Here is a 20,766-nt window from a genome sequence, read left to right on the forward strand (position 1 = left end):
CTGTATTACGTGACTTAATCAAAATTACTTACATTATTAGCTTTACATTTTAATTGAATCCTTGTTATTGAGTGCCAAGGAGATTAAAGGAAAGCTGCTTCATTTCTTTTTGTTTCACTGAAGCAATTTATCAACTGTAATCTCAAGTGAGTTGGAGCAGACATGATGATAAAGGCAGAATAAAGATGATAAAGGTTGCTGAGATTTCATTTCTCCTTCAGAAGCCTTAGGCTGCATCTTTTCCACAGAAAAATCAAGTTAATTTATTTTGTTTCCACTTGGATGTTTCTTATTTACTACTGGTCCACATAGGCCATTCTGTTCCTCTTATTATTCAGAGCTCTACCTTGCTGTTCTCAAAGGCACAAATAAGATTTTACTCCTGTTACCTCTCCTATAATCATGGAACCATAGAATGGTTTGAGTTGGAAATGATGAGAGATCATGTAGCCCACCCCCTTGCCATGGGCAGGGCCATGTTCCACCAGACCATCTTGCTTGAGGCTATCCAACCTGGCCTTGAATACCACCAGGGAAGGTGCATCCACAGTTTCTCTGTTCCAGTGCCTCACCACCCTCATAGTAAAGTGTTTGTGTGTCCTTCGGACAAACCTGGCTGCTACTCTTCCCTGTTCACTCATCAGCAAAACTTTTTCTGAGTGTGGTTTGTGGAGCTTGTCTGTTCCTTCTGCCTGTCTTGCAGAAGGGATTTTTGGACAGATAAACCCTCTGCCAGTTTGGAGCATGTTTATTTAACTAATTGGCCAGCTCATCTCTATGGGTAAGGTGTTGTCAGGAGAGAGAGCACAACACTCCTGGGTATCATACAAAATGAGGACATACCTGTGACCCCTGACTCTAAAGTCTGATGTGTCTGTTTCCCTTTGCATCTCAAAAATAGTCTGAATTTGCTCAACTGCCTGTCAGAATTGGTCATTGCATATTCCATCTGCAAAGGGATTTCCAGCTCACTACTACCAGAATTCCCTTCTCAATGCTTGAACACGTAATGGGAGGCCTCAGAGCCTCAGCCAGATTCAGGGACTTGCTTCAGCTGGTTGCCTAAAGGCATTGGAAATTCAGGTGTTTCATTGAACCTGGGCCCTTGGCTTTCAGAGTCAGTATTAGTGAAATATAAGGCTTGCTTACATGCCCACTTACTGATGTGGTTGTGTCACTGAGAGAGGTCACTTTCCCCGCTTTTCCCCATGCATCACCATTTCTGCTCCTCCTGATGGTTTTTCTTGTAAAAATGGTAGTGCCATTAGGGTGTTAGTCTAAAATAAGCCATCTGATTTTGCCTGAAGTAAAGTAAGGAAAAATTAGCATCAAATACATAATACTAAGGAAGCAAATACAAATTCTGGAGGGCTGTCTCTCCATGCCTGGTTTTTAGTCACCAACCAGGCTATCTAAGCTGCGCCAGTCCGATGACAGCTGTGAGAGTCCTGCTCCCAAGGAGCATAGTGAGAATAGTAATCAGATTTTGGAAGACCCAAGCTGAACTCTGTCTGCTGGCAAATCCCAAGCAGGGATTGAAGACCAGCCCACTGCACTCCCAATTCAAGGGACAGAATCAAGGGGCATTGGGTAGCTGCCCTCTGCACTTTCATATGAAACAACTCTCAGTTCCATCGAGCTGCATGACCAGCAGTGGCTAGACAGTTGGGTTCAGCTTCTGCTGTGAGCTCAGGATGTTTTTCAAAGGTTCAATAGATGCTGGACTCCCTTCAGTACTGAAGACATGTGAATGTATGAGGCACACAGCTAGACACTTAATAGGTGTCTTCATTATGTATGGAAAATGTTCCTTCAAACAATAGCATTCTTCCTAAAAGCATATCACAACCTGAAATATATGCAGTGATGTTACTAATTTGCACTTTTAATTCCCAGTTAATAACTGCTTTCTAAACACAGATGGCAGCAGTACAGTACTCCCTTTTTATGAAGATTGACATCTGTGAATACTGCCTTTGAGGCAAGCCATGTGTATGTGATTAGTTCATTGGTTATTGGCACAGTGTTAAAGAATTACACTGAATAAATGAAATGTTATTTTCCTTTTTTGCCTTTCTGATCTGTCTGTGTGATTGTGACTTGATCAGTGTTGAAGTCAGCACTTTTATTTTTCTTCTTTTCGAAGTAAAGGGCATTTTCATTAGGAATCCCACAGTTGACTGTGGGAAGAGATCTCTCCCCTAGAAGAGTCATGTGAGACAAGCCCTTGCCAGAGTGAGCAGCCCAATTATGTTTGATTATCCATCACTCATATGGCCTTACAATGGAAGTTGTTTTCAAGCTTCTTCTCCCTAATGTTTCACATTAGAAGCCCGGACCATGACCGGATCTGAACTTTCTGGGGCTGAGCAATAGTTGAGAGATGGAAGCAGCAAAAATGCATCTCTCCATTTTTCCAACTGTTACTAATTGCTGGCACAACTCCTGCTTTTGTGAGCAGATAACAAGGCAAGGAGAATGGCTGCATCCTTCTGCCAAGGGGAGACCTCGAGTTGGAGCCCTTGATTTGCACTGATTAGACAACACTGTCAGCAATGTAAGCAATTTTGCCTGACATAGGTATAGAGGACAGGTTGCTTCTTTTGCGGTTAGTGCAGCCTAAAAGGAACTTCACCAAAATCAGAGCAGCGATCAGTCAATGTAAATAATATTGTCCCAGCTATTGAAAGAATCCCTGCTACAGATACTCTTTTTGATAACAGCAGCAGAGAGGCAAAAAAAAAGCCACAAATCTAAAACATGTTTCAAAAACAATCTCTTCCAGATCCTAATTTTATTTAAAAAGAAGGCACTTTTGTTTAAACCCTGAAGACCTTTGTATTGCGAAGTTATTTACCTTAGTGCAATCAGCTATGTTATTTTCTATATAAACAATTCACACTGAAGTTACACCCAAACATTTAATTTTCTGTTTCACTTCTCATAATTTTTCATTGTTTTCACTTGGTAAATGACAAAAACTGGGATCAGATATTTGTGGGGAAAAAAGAAACACTGTCACAAGGGCAGGTTTGGCTTGACCAAAGCAAATGTCATGGCAGATATTGATCCAGTTGGATTGGAGTTCTGTGGACTAGAGAGGTGACCCAAAACATCTATCTCTGGAGTAGCCATTCCCATCATTTCCATCATTGACCCTGGTAGCCAGGAGAGACGAATCATGCTTTCACTGTCTGGATGATCAGGTGCTATAAGCTCCTCAGGAAAGAATGAGGAACAAGGCTTATGGTAAAACCATCAGCCTCCACTTCATTTATCTAAATTGTTTTAACTAGAAAACTCTTCTGCACTAAGGCAGAATTTGCTCCCTGAAGCAAAGATGTTTCACAAGTGTTAAATGTTCAACACTGGTGGCTGCTGAATGAAGTTGCCATTAAGGACGGTGAGCTTTTTGGTTTGAAAATGAGACTTTACCTTGCTATTAGCAGTCCCTTGAGGTCTCATTTTTATATCAGCGAGTTGCCTGGTTTTGTGCTCAGCAGCTCACATCCCTCCATTTTCAAGTTCACCTGTTTTCTTTTATCTTGGAGTTACTAGTTTTATTGCAAGGCTTATTTTTCTTCACTTTCTTTCCTTTTCTTTTCCTCTCTTAGGGGATTGTTTATCACCATCCATGACAGAGGCCATATTGCAACAATGCTAAACTCTTGGCCTGAAGAAAATGTTAAGGTATGTGGCATGTCTTCTGTGGACTGGGGAATTACAGGCAGTTTGGTGTAAAATGGGATATTTAGTGGAACTAAATATCCCATTTTGGCATCATTTACAGAACTGGCTGTTTAAAAGGACCAGCAAAGAATGCTTCTCTCCCTCAGATGATTTTCAGGCTGAACTTGAGTTTCAATTTTCAGTCAAGCTGGGACTTCAGAGACTCTTAGAATGTGTGTATGCAGTCTAGAACAACTTTTTCAGTTGTTCTTGATCAGATCGCAGGATCTTGGTCAATGAAAAAAAAAAGGCATGTTAATAAATTGGTACAGAAAAGGGGCTCTAGTGAAAAAGTAAGATATGTGTATTGAAGAATTGTGTGGCTAATTTTTACCATAGCTCTTTTAGATATGTCTGTAATTAACATGCTTGTAGGACTCCTTCCCAAATCCAGTGAGTCATGCAGCATCGAGAACACTGGCAACTCTACAAATCATGTTTGATATCCAGCAGCTGAAAATATTACTGACACCCCACCCAAAAAGTGTTCTTGTGAAGTGTTTTTCACTAGAGCTCAGGGCTGGGCAAGTCCCTGGCATGAAATGAAGTCAACACTTAAGACAGGTCTTGCCAGTCACCTCACCTTATTCTATCAGTCTGAAAGTACATCTTCCTGGGAATTTCCATGGCTTTTGACAGAGTTTTGGTCCCCTGTCACTCATCTGCTTCTTCCCAGAACAAAGGTTTGGCAGCTGAGAAAATCTTGCAAGCATTTTCCATTTCTAAGGGGGAAAAAAATGGGAATTTAACATATTTTCAGAAAAAGTGATCACAGTCATACAAACTTGTGTTTGGAACCATGGAGAAGAGAGGCAGGCTAGGTATTTTGTCCTTGTTCTGTCCAACAAACTCAGTATTTCCATTTGTTTTGAACTCAGAACTGTGAGCAGAATTCATTATGGCTAATAGAAATGTTTTTGCAGATGGGGAAACTGGCACAGAAAGATTAGAGGCTGTTGTTGAAACAGCCCCTCTGGCACCCAAAACAGACCATAGGAAAGGCAATGGTCCATGAAAGAGATTCAGACTATCTACTTTCCAGGTTTGCCAGACTACAAAGGCAGCTCATTTTAGCAGCACAGGTTCCCTGTGTCTTTGTGCACAGACTTCTTCATGCCTGAACTGGTAGGCTACTGGAATACTCAAGATTTTGAGATAAGTAGGGAGGCACCTGGACTGCGTCTAAGTCCCTAGAGGGACCCAGGTTTGGTTTTTTTTTTTAGAGGCTGAACACCCCCCACCATTGAACACCACCCACTAAAGACAGGGCAGAAATACCTGGAGGTGCTGCCCACATTTTGCTCATTAGATTTGGCTCATCAGGGCTTCATGGCAACAGTGTTTACTCTAGAAATGGAACTCTGGGCCAAACCCTGAATCCTCTGCCTAGAAGGGCTGCAAGGGTGCTGGTGCTCTGCTTAGCTTAGCAAAGCTTCAGCCAAGCTCTAATGAGCTGCACCTTCAAGTCTCCTGTCAAAGCTGGGCTGCCTTGAAAGAATCATAGTACTATAAGCAGAACAAGTGAGAAGAAACCATACTTATGTGGGAATGTGGGGGTTTTGTGTCTCTTCCAGGATGGCTAATGAATCCTGACATGAAGAAATATTGCATGAAATTCTGGCCATCCTCAGGAGTGCCTTCCCTTGACAATTTTCTCTCTGATTCTTGTACTCTTGTAGTCTTGTACTCTTTTCTTCACAACGGCCCAGCTAAAGCAAAAAGAATGCAAAGAGTCATACAGGATGGGTGTCATCCTAGCAGCTATGAATTCAAGCCAGTCAAAGTAAGGATGGTGAGGAAACATGTATTTTATTCCAAGACAAGTGTGCTGCCATGCAAGCTACTGCACTGGCCTTCCATCCTGCCTTGCCTCCCTTCATTCCTTCCTCTTTCTGTGGGATGCCTGCCCTAAAAGCGCACTCAGGATCTTGAATCCCCACCAGGATTACTGCTGTACAGAGCTGTTCAAAATCCCTCCCATGGAGTGTTTTCTGTTGGTTCATTCAATGCAGAGTATCAGTTCATCCTGTAAAGGCTGACCCCATGCAATCAGCGCAGAGAACTGGGAATGCCAACAGCAGCACTTCCCTCACTGCATTGCCTTGGCAGCATGGAGATCAGCACAGACTGGACCAATGTGCTGGGCCACATGCCTGCTATTAAAGCACTGCAAACCTGCACTGGTTAACTGGGTGCAGCCTGAGGTCCAGAGTCATCTCCGTTAATATCGGCTGCCTGGGGACTTAGTGCCTAGTCTCATATTGCAAGTCCTTCTGCAGTGCCAGGGAAGAGGGAACTGAGCTTTTCAAAGAGAAATAATTCATCCATCTGTTCCCAAAACGGCTGCTGGAGAGAGGAGATGCCCTCTGGAGGTTTCTGTGTCTCCCCATCAGATGTCAAATGAGTTTAGAATCCATTTAGATGGCTGTCATAAACTGCACACCTAACCTCTGTATAACAGTGACTTCACTGGAGTCATCAAGAAAATTTGTATCACAGATGGAAGTAGAAAGCAGGTTCCTAACTGTTAAACCTGTAACTTCCTACCTTCAGGTAGAAGGATCTGCCCTGCTCAGCCAGAGATTAATGTCCTATTTGTTAATTAGTTCTGATCATATGAACATGAGTGAATAAAAACATTAATGTCCTTGTGTATCAGGTGCTCACCAAAACTGTGCCCTTTTTTGCAGTGTTTTTCAAATCCAAAGAGCCACAAACAAATGTGAATCCAGTTCCCCCTCTCTTACAAATACCAATGCATTTCTCCCATGCTCTATTTTCTGTTCTGATTCATTTGTCAGTGTTACCTTGAGGAACTTTGGTAACTATGGAGTGCTACAGCCCATCCTAGGCTGAAGAATTTTTCCTTCTCTGATGAATATCTAAATGCTATTGAAAGGTTTTTAGGTTTGCCTGAGAACACTTATTTGGATGAAAGGGGATCAGTACTCCAGAGAAATATTTTGATTCATTAGAACTTAATTTTGTTTTACTATTCTCTGCATCGTTGGAATATTAACTCCATTTAATTTCAGGATAAACCTGTAGCTGTGCTTATGCTTGCTGCTTTCCCTATTCCCATTACTGCCTTTCAATCCCAACTGCATCCTCTGGGCGTGGTAAAGAAGTGAGCACACACCCAAAACCAGATGGAGCCCACCCAAAAAGAGACTTTCTCATTGCTTACACTTCACATTGACTCCAAAGGAAAAGCAAATAGCAAAAAGTTCAAATATGTGTATAGTTTATGTTGAATAAGAAAAGACACTGAAATATGTTTCTTCCACAGATGCAGTTCCTAAGCACACTTTATTCTTCTAGAAAAAAAAAGATTTAAAAAATCAAGGCCAGATCTCATTTGTGATACTTCTTGTAGTACAGCTGCAGATGCACAAAAAGCCATGCTGCTTGGGCTCTGCTACAGTGAATTGAAGTATTCTCCAGCAGAGCTGCTGTTGTCCCACACTGTGAGCGGCTACCTGTTAACCACACTACCTCTACCCCCAAAAATAGCAGCGCTCTGTTGCTGACAGCTAATTAACATGCTGTTGAGGACAAGGAGCAAATATCCATTGCACAATGCATCTGCAAAGTGGCATCAGTGTGGAAACAGTGGAGCTGGTTTTGCTTCTAGAGCCTTGGCAACCCCATACAACAGTCTCTTTTGATCCTCCTAGGCCATCGTGGTGACAGATGGAGAGAGGATTCTTGGTTTAGGAGACCTAGGAAGTTACGGCATGGGCATCCCAGTTGGAAAGCTTGCTTTGTACACAGCTTGTGGTGGAGTCAACCCACAGCAATGTCTCCCTGTCCTACTGGATGTTGGCACAGACAACGAGGTAAGACAAATTTTCATAATCTGATGGGGGAGAAAGAATCAAGATTAGCGCTTAATTGGGGCCAGTTCCCTAAAGGTGGGGACGAAGCTGGAGACATCCAAAATGAGATGATGGCTAGACCAGCACTGCAGGGAAGTCGGAAGTTCCACCTTTCAGCATGACAAAGTGAGTTTACAGGCTTCATACAGGAAGTCCCAGAATGATTGTTCCTCTGGTAATTTTGAGGGAACAGGCAGATATTCATGTCTGTGTAGAGATGACTATATTCCAGAAATGGAGAATCCCTGGTGAGTGGTTTGGGAATGATTAATGTCACTGTTTTGTTAGATTGCACATGTTACTGCACATGATAACCAAACAAGAGCACTCCATCTGTTTGCAGATTCTTGTCTTATGACTCTGGCCTGGAAAGGCCAAAGTGAAACACTTCAGCAATGCCAGAATGGACATCTGTGAGCATGTCTTTTTAAAATTAATATCCTACAGCAATTTGTGATGGCCTAGGCTTGCCCATTTTTATAAAATGTACTTGTGCTTCACATGACCCCATGTAAACCGAACACATTTCTTGAGGGAGATAAAAAATCTGGGGCATAAAACCTTTGAGTGTGTGTATAAAGACGAATTAATGCTGACATTTTCACATTCTGATGCTCACTGGACAGCTAGATTTTCTGCACCCCTTTCAATCCTGCCCCAAGCCTCTCACACTGGACCCTTGAAAAGAATGAAAGAATGCAAAATCAGTGCCCATAGGTGACATCTGAGAATCTCTATTACCTCTTTGGTCTTTGGCTCCAGGATTATGTTACCCTTTAGCATAGCAGCCTGTCATGGACTTGTGAAATACAGGGTGTGTTCATCTCAGCCTGATTCATGGTCTCCTGAAAAGGGAGAACTCTGAGTAGTCTGGACCCACTGAGGCTAAAGCAGGAGTTAAGTCTCAGTCTCCAGTCAATAGAACATTGCACTTTATTTTGGATCCTTCATCTCTTCCTTATCCTCTGTGCTGATCTTCACGGCACCAGTGCTTTGAGCGTCCCAGCTGGAGCTTCTCCCAGAGGAACCTGGGTAAAAGTGCCCTTCCCATGAAAAGCATCTGACAGGGCATGTCCATCTTTTTTCTGTCTCAGCTGACAGGGGATACTAAAATCCAAAGTGGCACCGATGGTTTTTAGGCCTCTGCAAGGGTAATCAGTCTTGGACTCGTTTTCTTCTGCCCAAGATTAGATGTAATTTATGTGTTTGGGAACTTCTCTATGATGACAATTTCCACATCTGGGGTTAAAATATAGAAGCTGGTGTTTTCCAGCAATATGAACAATGTATTTCCTCACCATATAAATAATTTGTTTGCTTATTTATTTAATGGCTTTCTCTTGTGCATAAACCCAAATTAACTGAACCGTAAGCACATCCTAGGAGCATCCTGCCCCACAAGTAAACTTGTTTATCAGTACACTAATAAGATACCTCTTACAGGCATTCATCCTGTTCATCTATGCCCGTTAACATCTGGTGAGCCAAGGGTGACTGTATTGCTAACACATGAATCTCAGGTAGAACTCATTTAATACAGCCATTATATTATATTTCTAGCATCAGTTGCCAGCTTCTTCTCCTGACAGTCCATAATACTTTGTACACACTTTCAGCAAATCAGTCTCTTTTCAGAGCTTGGCATTTCTCAGCTTGTCTGTGGCAGAATTTTGCACTCCATGAGCAGGGCCTGGAGCAATCAGTGAAGTTATGCAAATGATTCTCCTTTCTGTGGCTCTGCAGAGCCCTAATGTATCAAACTCACAGGAAAACCTCTTTCATCTTTCCTTCTAAGGGAAAACAGCTCTGTCTGTAAAAACAGATCTGATATTAGCATGCCTGCCAATATTTAGGGTTATATGGCTGCAGGAAAATAAGTTTGAGATGGCTCATCTTCCCCTCATATGGATAGTTTGGTTCTTGAAATTGGAAGGGAAGTAGAGTTCCTTTGCAGTGACTCTTAGAGGTGTTGGCCTACCTGTCTCCTGCTAGTGTTTGTCCTGTAATTTCTGCACTGACCTTTTTAGGTGGCTTATGGATGTTGACTTAACACCTTGGAGGAATGGCCTGAATTTATGTTCCTATTGGGAACCAAAATAGAAATTAATCTGTTGTATAAAATACCTTGACTTCATACCTGCCAGATAACTGAGGTGAGTGGTAGGCAGGTGCAGACTTTGGGAACATTCTGCCATCTGATCATTGATTGTGGTCAACTCTGTGCTGTCACCTAAAAGGCCTAAATGACACATCATTTCAAGTCACATCAGGTGGTCTTCATTGCACAAAGCACTGTTTGTGGTCATCAGCTGTCCTGCCCTCAGTGCAGAATTAAGAGCTGAATGCACAGTGAACACCCCCACACAGGGTCAGTTTTATTCACTAAGAGTGAGGAACTTTGGCAGAGAGCCTTTGGTAGAGCTGTTCTGGGGATGCAGAGCTCCATTTCCCAAGGCAGTCAAGAGCTTTGCATCCCTCTGACTTTATTTATGCTAAAAGATAGGCCATAGCTTCCTACGGAAACACTTCCTTCTTGGGAGGAGACGTGTGAGCTGGCATAGTAAGTAAAATAATATGACTACATCAGACAAAAATTTTTGGTAGGCTGGGACATAAATCTCTGTCCATCTGCAGAAGAGATGATGTCAACAGAATTGCTTTGTGTCCTAGGCTCTCCTGAATGATCCACTGTATATTGGACTGAAACACAAGAGGGTTCGTGGGAAACAGTACGACGAACTGATTGATGAGTTTATGCAGGCAGTTACCAGCAAGTAAGTGGGGTTATATACATGGCTCCTCCGGGCTGCTTCCATTTAAGAGCAAATGTTGCAACTCCTGAAATAAACATCAGTATAATTCATCATCCAAGCAAAGGAAGGTCATTTCAATGCAAGTCTCGTGGGTGGTCTGCAAATGACTCTTTGTGCTTGAGCACTCTGTGTCAAAAATATTTGTCTCCAGAGAACCGAAATGGGGCTGACTATTTATAAGCATTTCCTATCCACATAGGCCAGAGGTGTCAAACATATGTCCTGTGGGCTGGATCTGGCCTCCGTCATGTAGTTATGAGCCTCATTCAGCATAGTCAGAACTTAAACTTCAGTTTGTTTACACTTTAGAAAGGAAGTTTCTACCTCATGCCATTGTGAAGGAAATCATCTAAATGGCAATGGCGTGTTCCTTCACACAGAGTGGAGTCTCCAGACTGCCTCTCTATGGCTTTGTCAAAAATAATAATTTTCCTGCTGGGATTTAAGCTGTGGAGTGAGAAGGCCAGGATTATAAGCACAGACCAGCTGCATACTTCCATTTATACTCACTAACTGGGATAGAGAGTCTCTGATGTACCAGGAAGTTTAATATAGGAAGAGCAGAACTACCACCTGAGCCCTGTGCACCTCTCTCTGAAAAATAAAATAAAATGTATTCAACTCTCCATGACTATCCAAAGAGATTATCTGAGAAGGACCGTGAGGACAATTGTTAAGGAAAAAAAGACTCATATTTGGAGAACTACAACCTCCAAAGCGGCTTTTTTTGCATTTCCTAAAGCCACAGATCATACTGATAAGAAGCAGCAGAGAGCTGCTTGCAATCTGTGCCTGATTGCAAATTGCTGCCTGTCTTTGCTTCCCAGGGAAGGAGGTATGTTTGACCTTCCCTCTGTGTCTCCAGGCTGTATGTGTGTGTGTTCCTGCACAGAGGCGAGGGTGGTACATGTGTCATCACCTCACAGCTCCCTGTCTCCCTGTAAGCAGGAGGCACCATGAGCAGTGTCTGACACAGCACCTCCCCATCCACTGAGAAGGATGGGTTTACATGTTGTGCCTGCCCTGCTGGCTCTGGGTAGAGGAAATAGGGACAGAAATGCAGAGGATTATCCAGTCACAGCTGAACCTTCTTTATATTTGATAAAGAACCTTGGCCCAAATGTCATTTGATTACATTGTAATATTATGTTAGATGCTTTGTGCACTATCTAGTGAGAAGAAATTGTTAGAAGCCAGAAAGCTGGTAAAATATAACTAGGAAATCACAAGAGACAAGTAGAAACGATTTAAGAGTCATCAGGGTTGATTTGTGGGGGTTTTGTTTATTTTCATTGTAGTCACTAATTAATCCTTCAGGGAAACCCTATCCTGCTTTTTTTCTGGCCAGAAGACCATGGGGGTATTGCAGTGTTGGTGTTGATGATAGAATGGGAACAATATAATGAGAAAGCAGATGATGGTCTCAGCCATCATAAATTTGGCTCTGAGATTTATGCTTGTAGTGTTAAATGCAAAGCTCATTGCACCCACTAGAGATAATTTGCCTTTTCTGTGCTTTCTGTTGGAGAGGAAGGATTGGCTGTTATTATCCTGTGTTTAGTTTACATGAGCTAATCTCCACATTGATGGGAGAAGACCATGCAACAATGAACTCTTATCTTGAGAGGCTGTGAAGTCATGTCTAATGCTTTCATCCAAGCAACTTAGTAATCAAGTTCCTGGGGCCCCTATCCCTGCTTTTCTAATTCCCTTAACCAGGATGAATTCCTTGCACACATTAAGGCCCCTGAAAGCTCTCAGCAAAGTGGGGCTGGGAAATTCTGCTTTGCACTTCTCCATTCACATCTGTAAAGTATTTGGAGATCCTAGAGCAGAAGGAGCCATTACCCTGTATTATCATCCTGACCGCCACTGTACTTTAAATCATTGTTGGGGTGTGATCCTTATGCACTCTGGGCCAGCGAATAATCCTGCTATCAGCCTGGGTTTGGCAAAGTCATATGAAGCAGGTTCATTTGTTGGATTCAACCCAGTAGGAGCTGTCGCTTCTGTTACAAAAGGAAGCTGAAAGTGTTCAAAAGGTCAAGAACATGCAGCTTTATTGTAGCCTGCTTCCACTTTTGAGGCAACCTGTGAGTATGAGCTGCCGCAATGTCTTATGCAAGTCTGTAATGGCACATGCAAATTCAGTTACTTGGGGAGGAAGCTATTGGTTTTTCACCACAAATCCCTTGCAATTTGGGGGTTTCCTTTTCATCTTGATATTCATGCAGAAATTCTACTTCCAGAGGGTACTTTAACTTCTTATGGAAACCATTTGTCAGTTCCTCTGCAGGGCACCTCCCACCCTGTCAAAGCACTGCTGGCTCAAGGGACGTTTGTCACTGAAGTGGAATGTGTTGGAGCCCACAAGAAAGCCAAGGGAGTGAAGATTTAATCTTGTAATGGAATAATAATATCAAACAGATGTCAAATTTATGTTTCTGGAGACCCATACAGTCAGTAGAAAGGACTCCTGGTCTCATAATAACCACCTAGTAATGAAATGAGGCGTGTGCCAGAGGCTTCAGAATTAGCAGTTCCAGTATTTTGAAATAAAGTGTGGGCACCCTGGGCAATTTTAGAAAGAAAAGCTCTTTCTGGAACATGTGGATAAATTTTTGTGTTTTCTTGCTGTCTAGACCACCATTCATTACTCTTTCATCTAAAACAGGTGAAATGGCTAAGCTCTTTAACAACAGCTCTAAGCCATGCCTTTTGCTCCTCTTGGGAAGCAACTAGATGCAAAATTTGGCCCATTGAGCCTACCTGTGTCTGAATGAAGCAGCCTGACAAATTGCTGTGAGCAGCAATATTCTTCACATGGGAAAATGAACTGCTTCAGTTTTCCATCTGCTCAGTTACTGTAGCAAAGAACAAGTCAGTTCTGCTCTTAACCTGGTACATTTCTTTAGGCTGAAATAAGTATTCACCTTAAGTGTCCAAGAATTATAATCAGAATAAACCCCAGAGTTTCTGGAGCTTGAATATCTGATCAAATTAATGCTTGTGTAGCTTTCATCATGCTCCAAGGGGCCAGACCTGTCTCAGAACTCCATCTTCCCTTTAGAGCTCCAGCCTCAGTCACTGGCTGGCAGATGTGGAATGTGCAGCCTGAGACTCTACGAGATGCAGTTCCCCACGCCAGCAAACCGTGTCACAGAATCCTCATTAACCTGTCACAACTGCACTCCCCTTTCCTTTCCCATCAGTGCTTATTAACAGAGTGACCAGGGGAACAAGATTTCTGTCAGCCTGTGCTGTAAGGCAGAGCACAGAAGGCACCAGGAGATCAAGTGTTCTATTGCTCAGATGGAAAAGAAAGATACCTCTGCTGAGTTTCTCTTTCGTTGTGTGTGTTGCATACCTGATTTCTCTTTGCCTAATGCCTTCCCAGTACTTTTACTCACAAACATAACAAGTCAGGTCTCATGTGCTCTTCAACAATCAGAACCTTTTTGAAAAGAAGCCACCTCTGTTTCAGCAGTTCTTGAGGGTCATGGATCACAAATTCACCAGCATTTTCCAGAAATAAAATCACCAGTACAGGTACACCCCATGTTATTTCTTCACATGCTCTGGTTAACTTAGCTAATCGATCCTGAAAGATTAGACTTCATTTTCTAGGCACCAGTTTCTAGGCACTGAAACTGGGCTTCAAAAAAACCCTCACACATGCTAATACTCAAAGTCACTCCCTAGCATCTGTGTGTCTCTTAGGAGGCCTGCACACCATCACTAGTGCCCTGGGCATTGTGTAGACCAGATCCAGCCCTCATGGAATACAAGGTGAATATTCTCCTTACCCATCTACCCCAGTTACCATGGCCAGAGGGACCCTGACAGCATTCATGAGGGAGAAGTGATGGAGATGGGAAGAGCCACCCCAGCTGTACGTTGTCCTGGCTTGATGTGAGATAAGATCATCAGCCAGCGTCTGTAATCTGCTTTAAGACACTGGATGATATTTTAAGTCAAGGAACAATATTTAGGTTTCATTTGCTTGATTTTCTGCTACTGAGGAATGACTGAGCTCCAGATGTGCTGCTAGTGATCACTGAGGCTTTTATTACCATGAGCTCAAGTCCACTAGGGTAATGCAGTTACAGATGTCACAGAGTCCTCTGCTCTAGGCTTTTGTCTGGGCTTTTCTACCAGGTGGTGATGTGGTTCCTCTGGTGAACTACAGCAGTTTCGGTAAGGTGCAGCTGGAGAAGATCTCTTTGTGCAGAAGATACAGGGCGAGGCTCTTTCTGCTCCTTGGTGTGTGCCAGAGAGTAGCTCAAGGCTACATATGAGGGTCAGCACTAATGTGGTTGCATCTCCTGCTTTTGGCTGCTCCTGAGAAGCCTTGTAGCTCCAGCTGCAGTCCTTCCTCTCACCAGCTACAAGCAGGATGATGTCATTTTGTATAAAAGCACTAAAATGGTCACAGCAGCCATTAGTTCTGGTCTTAGTGCTTCAAAGTCATGAGATTGGAGTGCAAAATAGTTGTTTAAGATTTTCCCTTAAAAAGAATATAGTGAAAGTTGACTGAATTTTCAAGATTCTTTTATCCCCAAGACCTTTGTAATTGATCTTAACTTCATTTTGCCCCTTATCCTGTTTCTAACAGTAGCTCATAGCAGATGCCCTGGCATATGACTAAGAACAGCAATCCTTAGCACATCCCCCAGTTTCCAAAATGTACAATTCTGGGATTTCCTGATATGTTTGTGCTTCAAGGAGTGCTTTTACTGACGCAGCACTCCCTGAATCCACAGCAGGCTCTGTGCCTCAGAGCATGGTGGCTATGTTTATGCTGGCAGAAACCCAGTGAGACTCCTGCCCAATTTAGAAACTGTCTGTAGCCTAAGATGATGGTGAGGCAGGCAGAAGGTCCCATTGGGTTTGTGATGCAGCTCCCTAGCATGGGATTTCTAAACCCAGGACCCAGAGTTCTGAAGTTTGTACTGGCTTCAAGGTCTCCCCGGAGCCTTCTCTCCTCCAGCTGAACAGCCCCAGCTCTCTCAGCCTGTCTTCAGTAGGAGAGATGCTCCAGCCCTTTTTGAACATCTTCATAGCCTCCTCTAGACCCACTGCAACAGGTCCACATTCTTCTTGTGGTGGAGTCCCCAGAGCTGGATCCAGGTGGGATCTCAGAAGGGACATAATCCCCTCCCTTGCCCTGCTGCCCACATTGCTTTGGATGCAGCCCAGGACACATCCTGGCCCAGCTGGCTTTCTGGGCTGGGAGCATATTCAGTTCTCCATCCAACCCCAAGTCCTTCACAGGGCTGCTCCCAGCTGGCCTCTTGAGGAGGTGCCTGACCAAAGTGACCCCTAGCCTGCGGTCAGGAACTGTGTGGCAGGGTCTGGTGAGATGGTTGGATGTGTGGCTGGTGTGATGAAAAGCCTGACAAGTATCATAGTAACAATTTAATGCTGAGATTTGCCTCAGGACACCAGAGAGACTCAGGTTCTAGTCTTGTTTTACTTGCTTGAGTGGACTTTGTTTTTCAAATCTTAAATGCTGAGCACTTGCCAAGCATGATATTTTTCTGATGATGGGCTTCTTTACAGATAATTTAGTTTTCCTTGGAAATCAGAATTTGGTTGCTGGTGTTTCAAGCAGCAATAAGAAGATGACGAGGGCAAGGACAATTTATTTCTTCTCTGCCTGGTTTTATCTAAGACTATGGAAAGGAGTTGCAGCTCCTCAAAGCAGATTCCTTCCATAATGAATGGCTGAAAGCAGTGCTATAAAACTTTAAATTCTGACAAGGACTGGAACTTCTTTCTTATTATTCTTTCTATAAAGGAACAGGATCTTCTTGCAAATAGGTTTTTGTTGTTGTTGTTGTTGTTGGGGGTTTTTTTGAGGGGGGTTGGTTTTGGATTGGTTTTTTTTGCATGCATGCATACATGTAAGAATATATTATATTCCCTCCTCATTGTCAAAAAAAACCCCACCTTTTGATACTGGTCAGCAAAGGCACTGCATAGGTCCTCAGGCCACCCTTGAAGTTCTGACTTGGGCAGTTTTGGTCAATGCTTCTCAAATGGTAACTTTTGCCTCATTAATTCTTTCCTCTCTGACCTCATGGCTTATAATGAGTCTGAATGAACTCAAAGAGGTACATACAAATGAGGATGAAAGAAAAAAATGCATAATGAGACTGTTTAGGCAACTGAGAAGGCTCTTGAATAATGAATCTAAAAACAATGTAATCATTGCTCCTTTTCTGGGATTCATGCTCTTTTATTCCACATTTTTGTTCCACCACTTGTTCCAGGTGGCCATCCAAGGGAAATGTGTATCATTCTCTGCAGGGGTGCAGACTTTGCTGAGAGCATCTTTTCTCTTGGAGCAGCCATGGGGTTCTGTGTAGATCTAGGTGGATAGTAACAGTACCAGAACAACAATACAGCTACAAACAAAGCATGAATCCTATGTTTGTGTGTTTCCCAGGAAAAGGGAACAATTCTTAATAAAGATTTTCAGGTGATAATTTTTACAATAGGTTTATAATTTTATATGTGTTTAGCTCCTGGAGTCATCCTTCATTAGGGTGACAGTTTGTACTGTTATTTTAATCAATAGTGTATTGTTTCATTGAAAGTACTGTTTGTACAAGATTTGCTAGGCAAAGGCTGGAGATTGGACTAAAATGAGTGTATGGGACCATTCTATAAAGCATTTCCCAGTGAGGCTATTTCCACAGGAAGATTTTTGCAAGGTATGAGAGCCAGAATTTGGGTCATAATTATTTGTGGCACAAAACCATGAAATAAGCAAACTAATGAGACAGCAGTGTAATCTTTGCCTGAAAGACCAGTGAATTTTTTTGGATGAGGAAGAACTGACAAACTGTATCTTTTTGTTTCCAATTCTATAAAATGGGTAAATTAATTCCAGAAGTGGCAGAGAACAGGATCCCCCAGATGGTGGTCTGGCAGCCAACAGGAGACATGGTGACAGTATTAAATAATGCCTCTTGTAGTGTAACCAGTTACAAGTTTCAACATGTCTGAATTCTTTCAAAAACACCTCTGTCCAAGGATCCTTCTTGACAGCCTACAGCTGTAAGAATGACTCATGCTGAGGGGAGAGCTCCAGTTCCACAAGGAGTCATAGAACTGCAGAGATCCCATGAAATGCAAACTGCAGTGTGCTCAAGAGGAATGGCAACACTTTGAGCCCAAAACCATTCCAAAAATACAACCTTCCTTTTTTTTAAAGGGAGATAAAGAACAGAAATGGGAGAAACCACACGGGACTGTGGCACTTGCTCAGTTTCAATGTACCTTATCAGTCTGAAATCCTGATAGTGTACATTTAAGCTTTCCTTGTAGATAAAGGCAGTCAGATCCTGGCTGTTTAACTACTCGTGTCCCATGCCAAGAAGATCATAGAATGCTCTAGAGAAGATGAATCATTGACAGTCAGGATGAGATTGCTGAAGAGAGCCAACCTTAGCTGGCTATGCCTTTCCTGGACTGGAAAACATTCAGTCCTGATGTGACCTGCTGATCTGCTTCCAAATCTCCTTCAGGGCTCTCAGCTGAAAGTTAGGAGATGAGTCACATGGATCAGTGGAAGAATCTATGAGAACTGACAACCAGCCAAGCAGACTGACCTCAAGAGTCTCTTCCTATCACAGCAGTTTTGAAGTCTCTCTGCAGGGCCAGCATCAATTTTTACTTCAAATTTAAGAATATTTAAATGTGTTGGAAGGGATCTTCAGAAATCCTTGCTCAAATACTCACTTTATGAACACTCTTCCTATTAAAAGGCATCCTGCACCTGTAGACAGCAAGTATGTGAGTACTAACTGGGACTGTATTCATATGAGATGTCATGTATTAAACAGAACAGAAGGTTCCACAAAAGCATACCTCATAAAAAATTATTCTGCCAAAGGAATTAATTAATGTTGGTTTCTTAGTAGAAAATGCAATGTTTCCAATTAAACACAATTTTGCAAAATGAGTTTTCATTTTAAAACATTATGATGGAGGAAGATTGGCCAGTATAATTCACTTCATCAAGTACTTCTGTGCTTGCTGACAGGGGACCACTTGGACACCATACACAAGGGATGGAGCAGGGTAGTTCCTGCAGACATCAACAAAGAAATTGCAGACATTGAAGGGCAGCATAGTATTGCAGTGAAAGGGTGATAAGCCAGTGACCTAAGGTGCATGACATATATTTAAGATCTTCCCAACCAGATCTTCCCAACTGTGATAATTAGATAATATTAGATTACCTCTCCTAATTTAGGTATCTAAAGTTAGATATCTAAATTTAGGTTGGTCATCATAGTCTGCCTTTATAGATACTCTGAAAAAAAAGGCATCTCCAGAGATGTTGCCTACTTCCATTTTTCACTTAGACTCGTTGAAAGAAGTTGCTACTGGAGATGCTCTTTTTCTCCATGGTCTGAGAGGGCAGTCAGAATTGTCCAGCTGGGCAATACACAGCTGGGCATTACACAACCAACTTTTAGTTATGTAAAGGTAGTAGAAGAAATCCCATTCTGCACTGCATTTTATTGGCTAGATTCCAGCACATGTAGCAGCTCTTGGGTCACCCTTTTCCTGTGCAGTACCAAGTATTCTCCACCATCTTACCCAAGCTGGACCTTTTCTTAGCATTATTGCATATTAGAGGACTTCTGTGCTCTAGTCCCAAGTTGGCTACATTTTACTTTTGGGTGCAACCCAAACATTCTTTGTAGAAAGCTCTGAATTCCTTCGGGATGAAAGGAATTACACAAATATTGAAATGCTGGCTGTGGGGGAGGGACAGTAGAACTGACTCATCATGTTGATGCTCACAAAGATCTTACTGCACATGGCCCCAGCAGCTGGTTTGTTCAAACTCCTTGCTAAGTTCATCCTTAGTCTGCTCTGGTCACCCTTGGATGGAGCACCGCACGCAGCTGCCAAAGTACCACGAGAAAAGGGCAGCAGGATCAACTGGTAGATTTCTAAGACAACTCAGTAAGTCAGCTGCCCAGCTGTGTTTAATTTCAGTGACACTGGGTAGCACAAGTTCTTTAAATTTCTCTCAAAACTTTAGTATAGTGAGTAGCCCTTGAGGACTAAGAGATTCCCATCGTTAACTGTGAATCCGAAATACTTGGTTCTTTCATTTAAAGCATCCAGTCATCAGTCTTGCCATGACCAATTTGTGGTCTTTATGAATGAAAACTTTAGTTTTCACGTTATTCAAAGGTTCACATAAGCTCAAAAATGGAGTTCATACTTTAAAAAGCTCAGTAGATGTATTGCAGTGAAAAAGAGCACAATCTTCACAAAATACCTTAGTGAGAAGAGCTTGCACTGCAGCACTGTCCTGTCATACTGAGGGGTGGAAAGAGAAATTAAGTGTTTATGGGCTAACATACTTCTTTTGTGCTCTGCTTAATAAACAGGGATCAAAGATGAAAATAGAAGTAACTTGTGCACTGTCCCATGCTGCAGACCACAAATGTGAAGTGAGGAAGGAGTTCACAGAGCTGGTCACATGTACATTAATGCTGGCTGAGATCACTGGTTTTGTTAAGCAAGTCAGGAATGTTACTTCCTCGGTGATACCAATAAATAAGACTGGTGTTAAATAAATAGTTTCTATAGCAACTGAAGTTGCATAAAAATTTGCTAATTATTTGCTGTGAGATATTGGCAGATATTCGGGATGCTGTGTCATCTCCCTCTTAGCCATGTTTTCCTTACACATCCAAGTGATGAATAAGAGGAACATCCATTAGTAAGCTGATCTTCAACCAGACCAGGTTGCTCAGAGCCCCTTCTACCTTTACTCTGAATGTTACCAGGGATGGGGCATCCACTACCTCTCTGTGCAGCCTGTGTCAGTCTTTAACCACCCTCCCTTTAAAAAGTATTTTCCTTACATCTAGTTTGAATTTGCCCTCTTTCAGTTTAAAACCATTACCCCTTGTCCTGTTGCTACAGGCCCTACTAAAAGCTCTGTCCCCATTGTGGTCCTTTTCTAAAAACAAACGCAGAGAATGGGAAGCAAGTGTTAGAGCCAACCTTTGTCCCTTTTTGAGACCAGGGGTTTTATCAAGTGAGAGATTCTCAGGATGGAAAAATGAAGGAGCATAATGCATGTGCTTATCCTTGTCTCCTTACTGACAGATATAATTGAAATGGAAAACAATAATAATAAAAATTCAAGGTCCTTCTACAAGAGCCTGACTGCCCACACTGTGAGTGCCGTGAAAAGACCTTTTCATGACAGAAGCCTCAGTTCTCAAATGGTGTATGTTTTATCCAGTATCAGTTTCTACACTAAAGAAGGAGTGTTCTACCTCAGATGTCAGTGGCAAAGGAGG

At 42.5% G+C, this 20,766-nt stretch overlaps 1 protein-coding gene across 1 annotated transcript in view; it reads left to right on the top strand.

The window, feature by feature from the left end:
- The window catches only part of ME3 (malic enzyme 3), a 116,961-nt gene that overhangs the window by 78,334 nt on the left and 17,861 nt on the right, over positions 1-20,766 (top strand). Inside the window, exons 4-6 of the mRNA XM_039718713.1 lie at positions 3,615-3,690; positions 7,407-7,568; positions 10,278-10,381. Coding sequence (XP_039574647.1) covers positions 3,615-3,690; positions 7,407-7,568; positions 10,278-10,381 — 342 coding nt within the window. The remainder of the gene's footprint in view (positions 1-3,614; positions 3,691-7,406; positions 7,569-10,277; positions 10,382-20,766) is intronic.

Source organism: Passer montanus, unplaced genomic scaffold (genome assembly GCF_014805655.1).
Source record: "Passer montanus isolate IOZ18808 unplaced genomic scaffold, ASM1480565v1 scaffold4, whole genome shotgun sequence".
Taxonomy (NCBI): domain Eukaryota; kingdom Metazoa; phylum Chordata; class Aves; order Passeriformes; family Passeridae; genus Passer; species Passer montanus.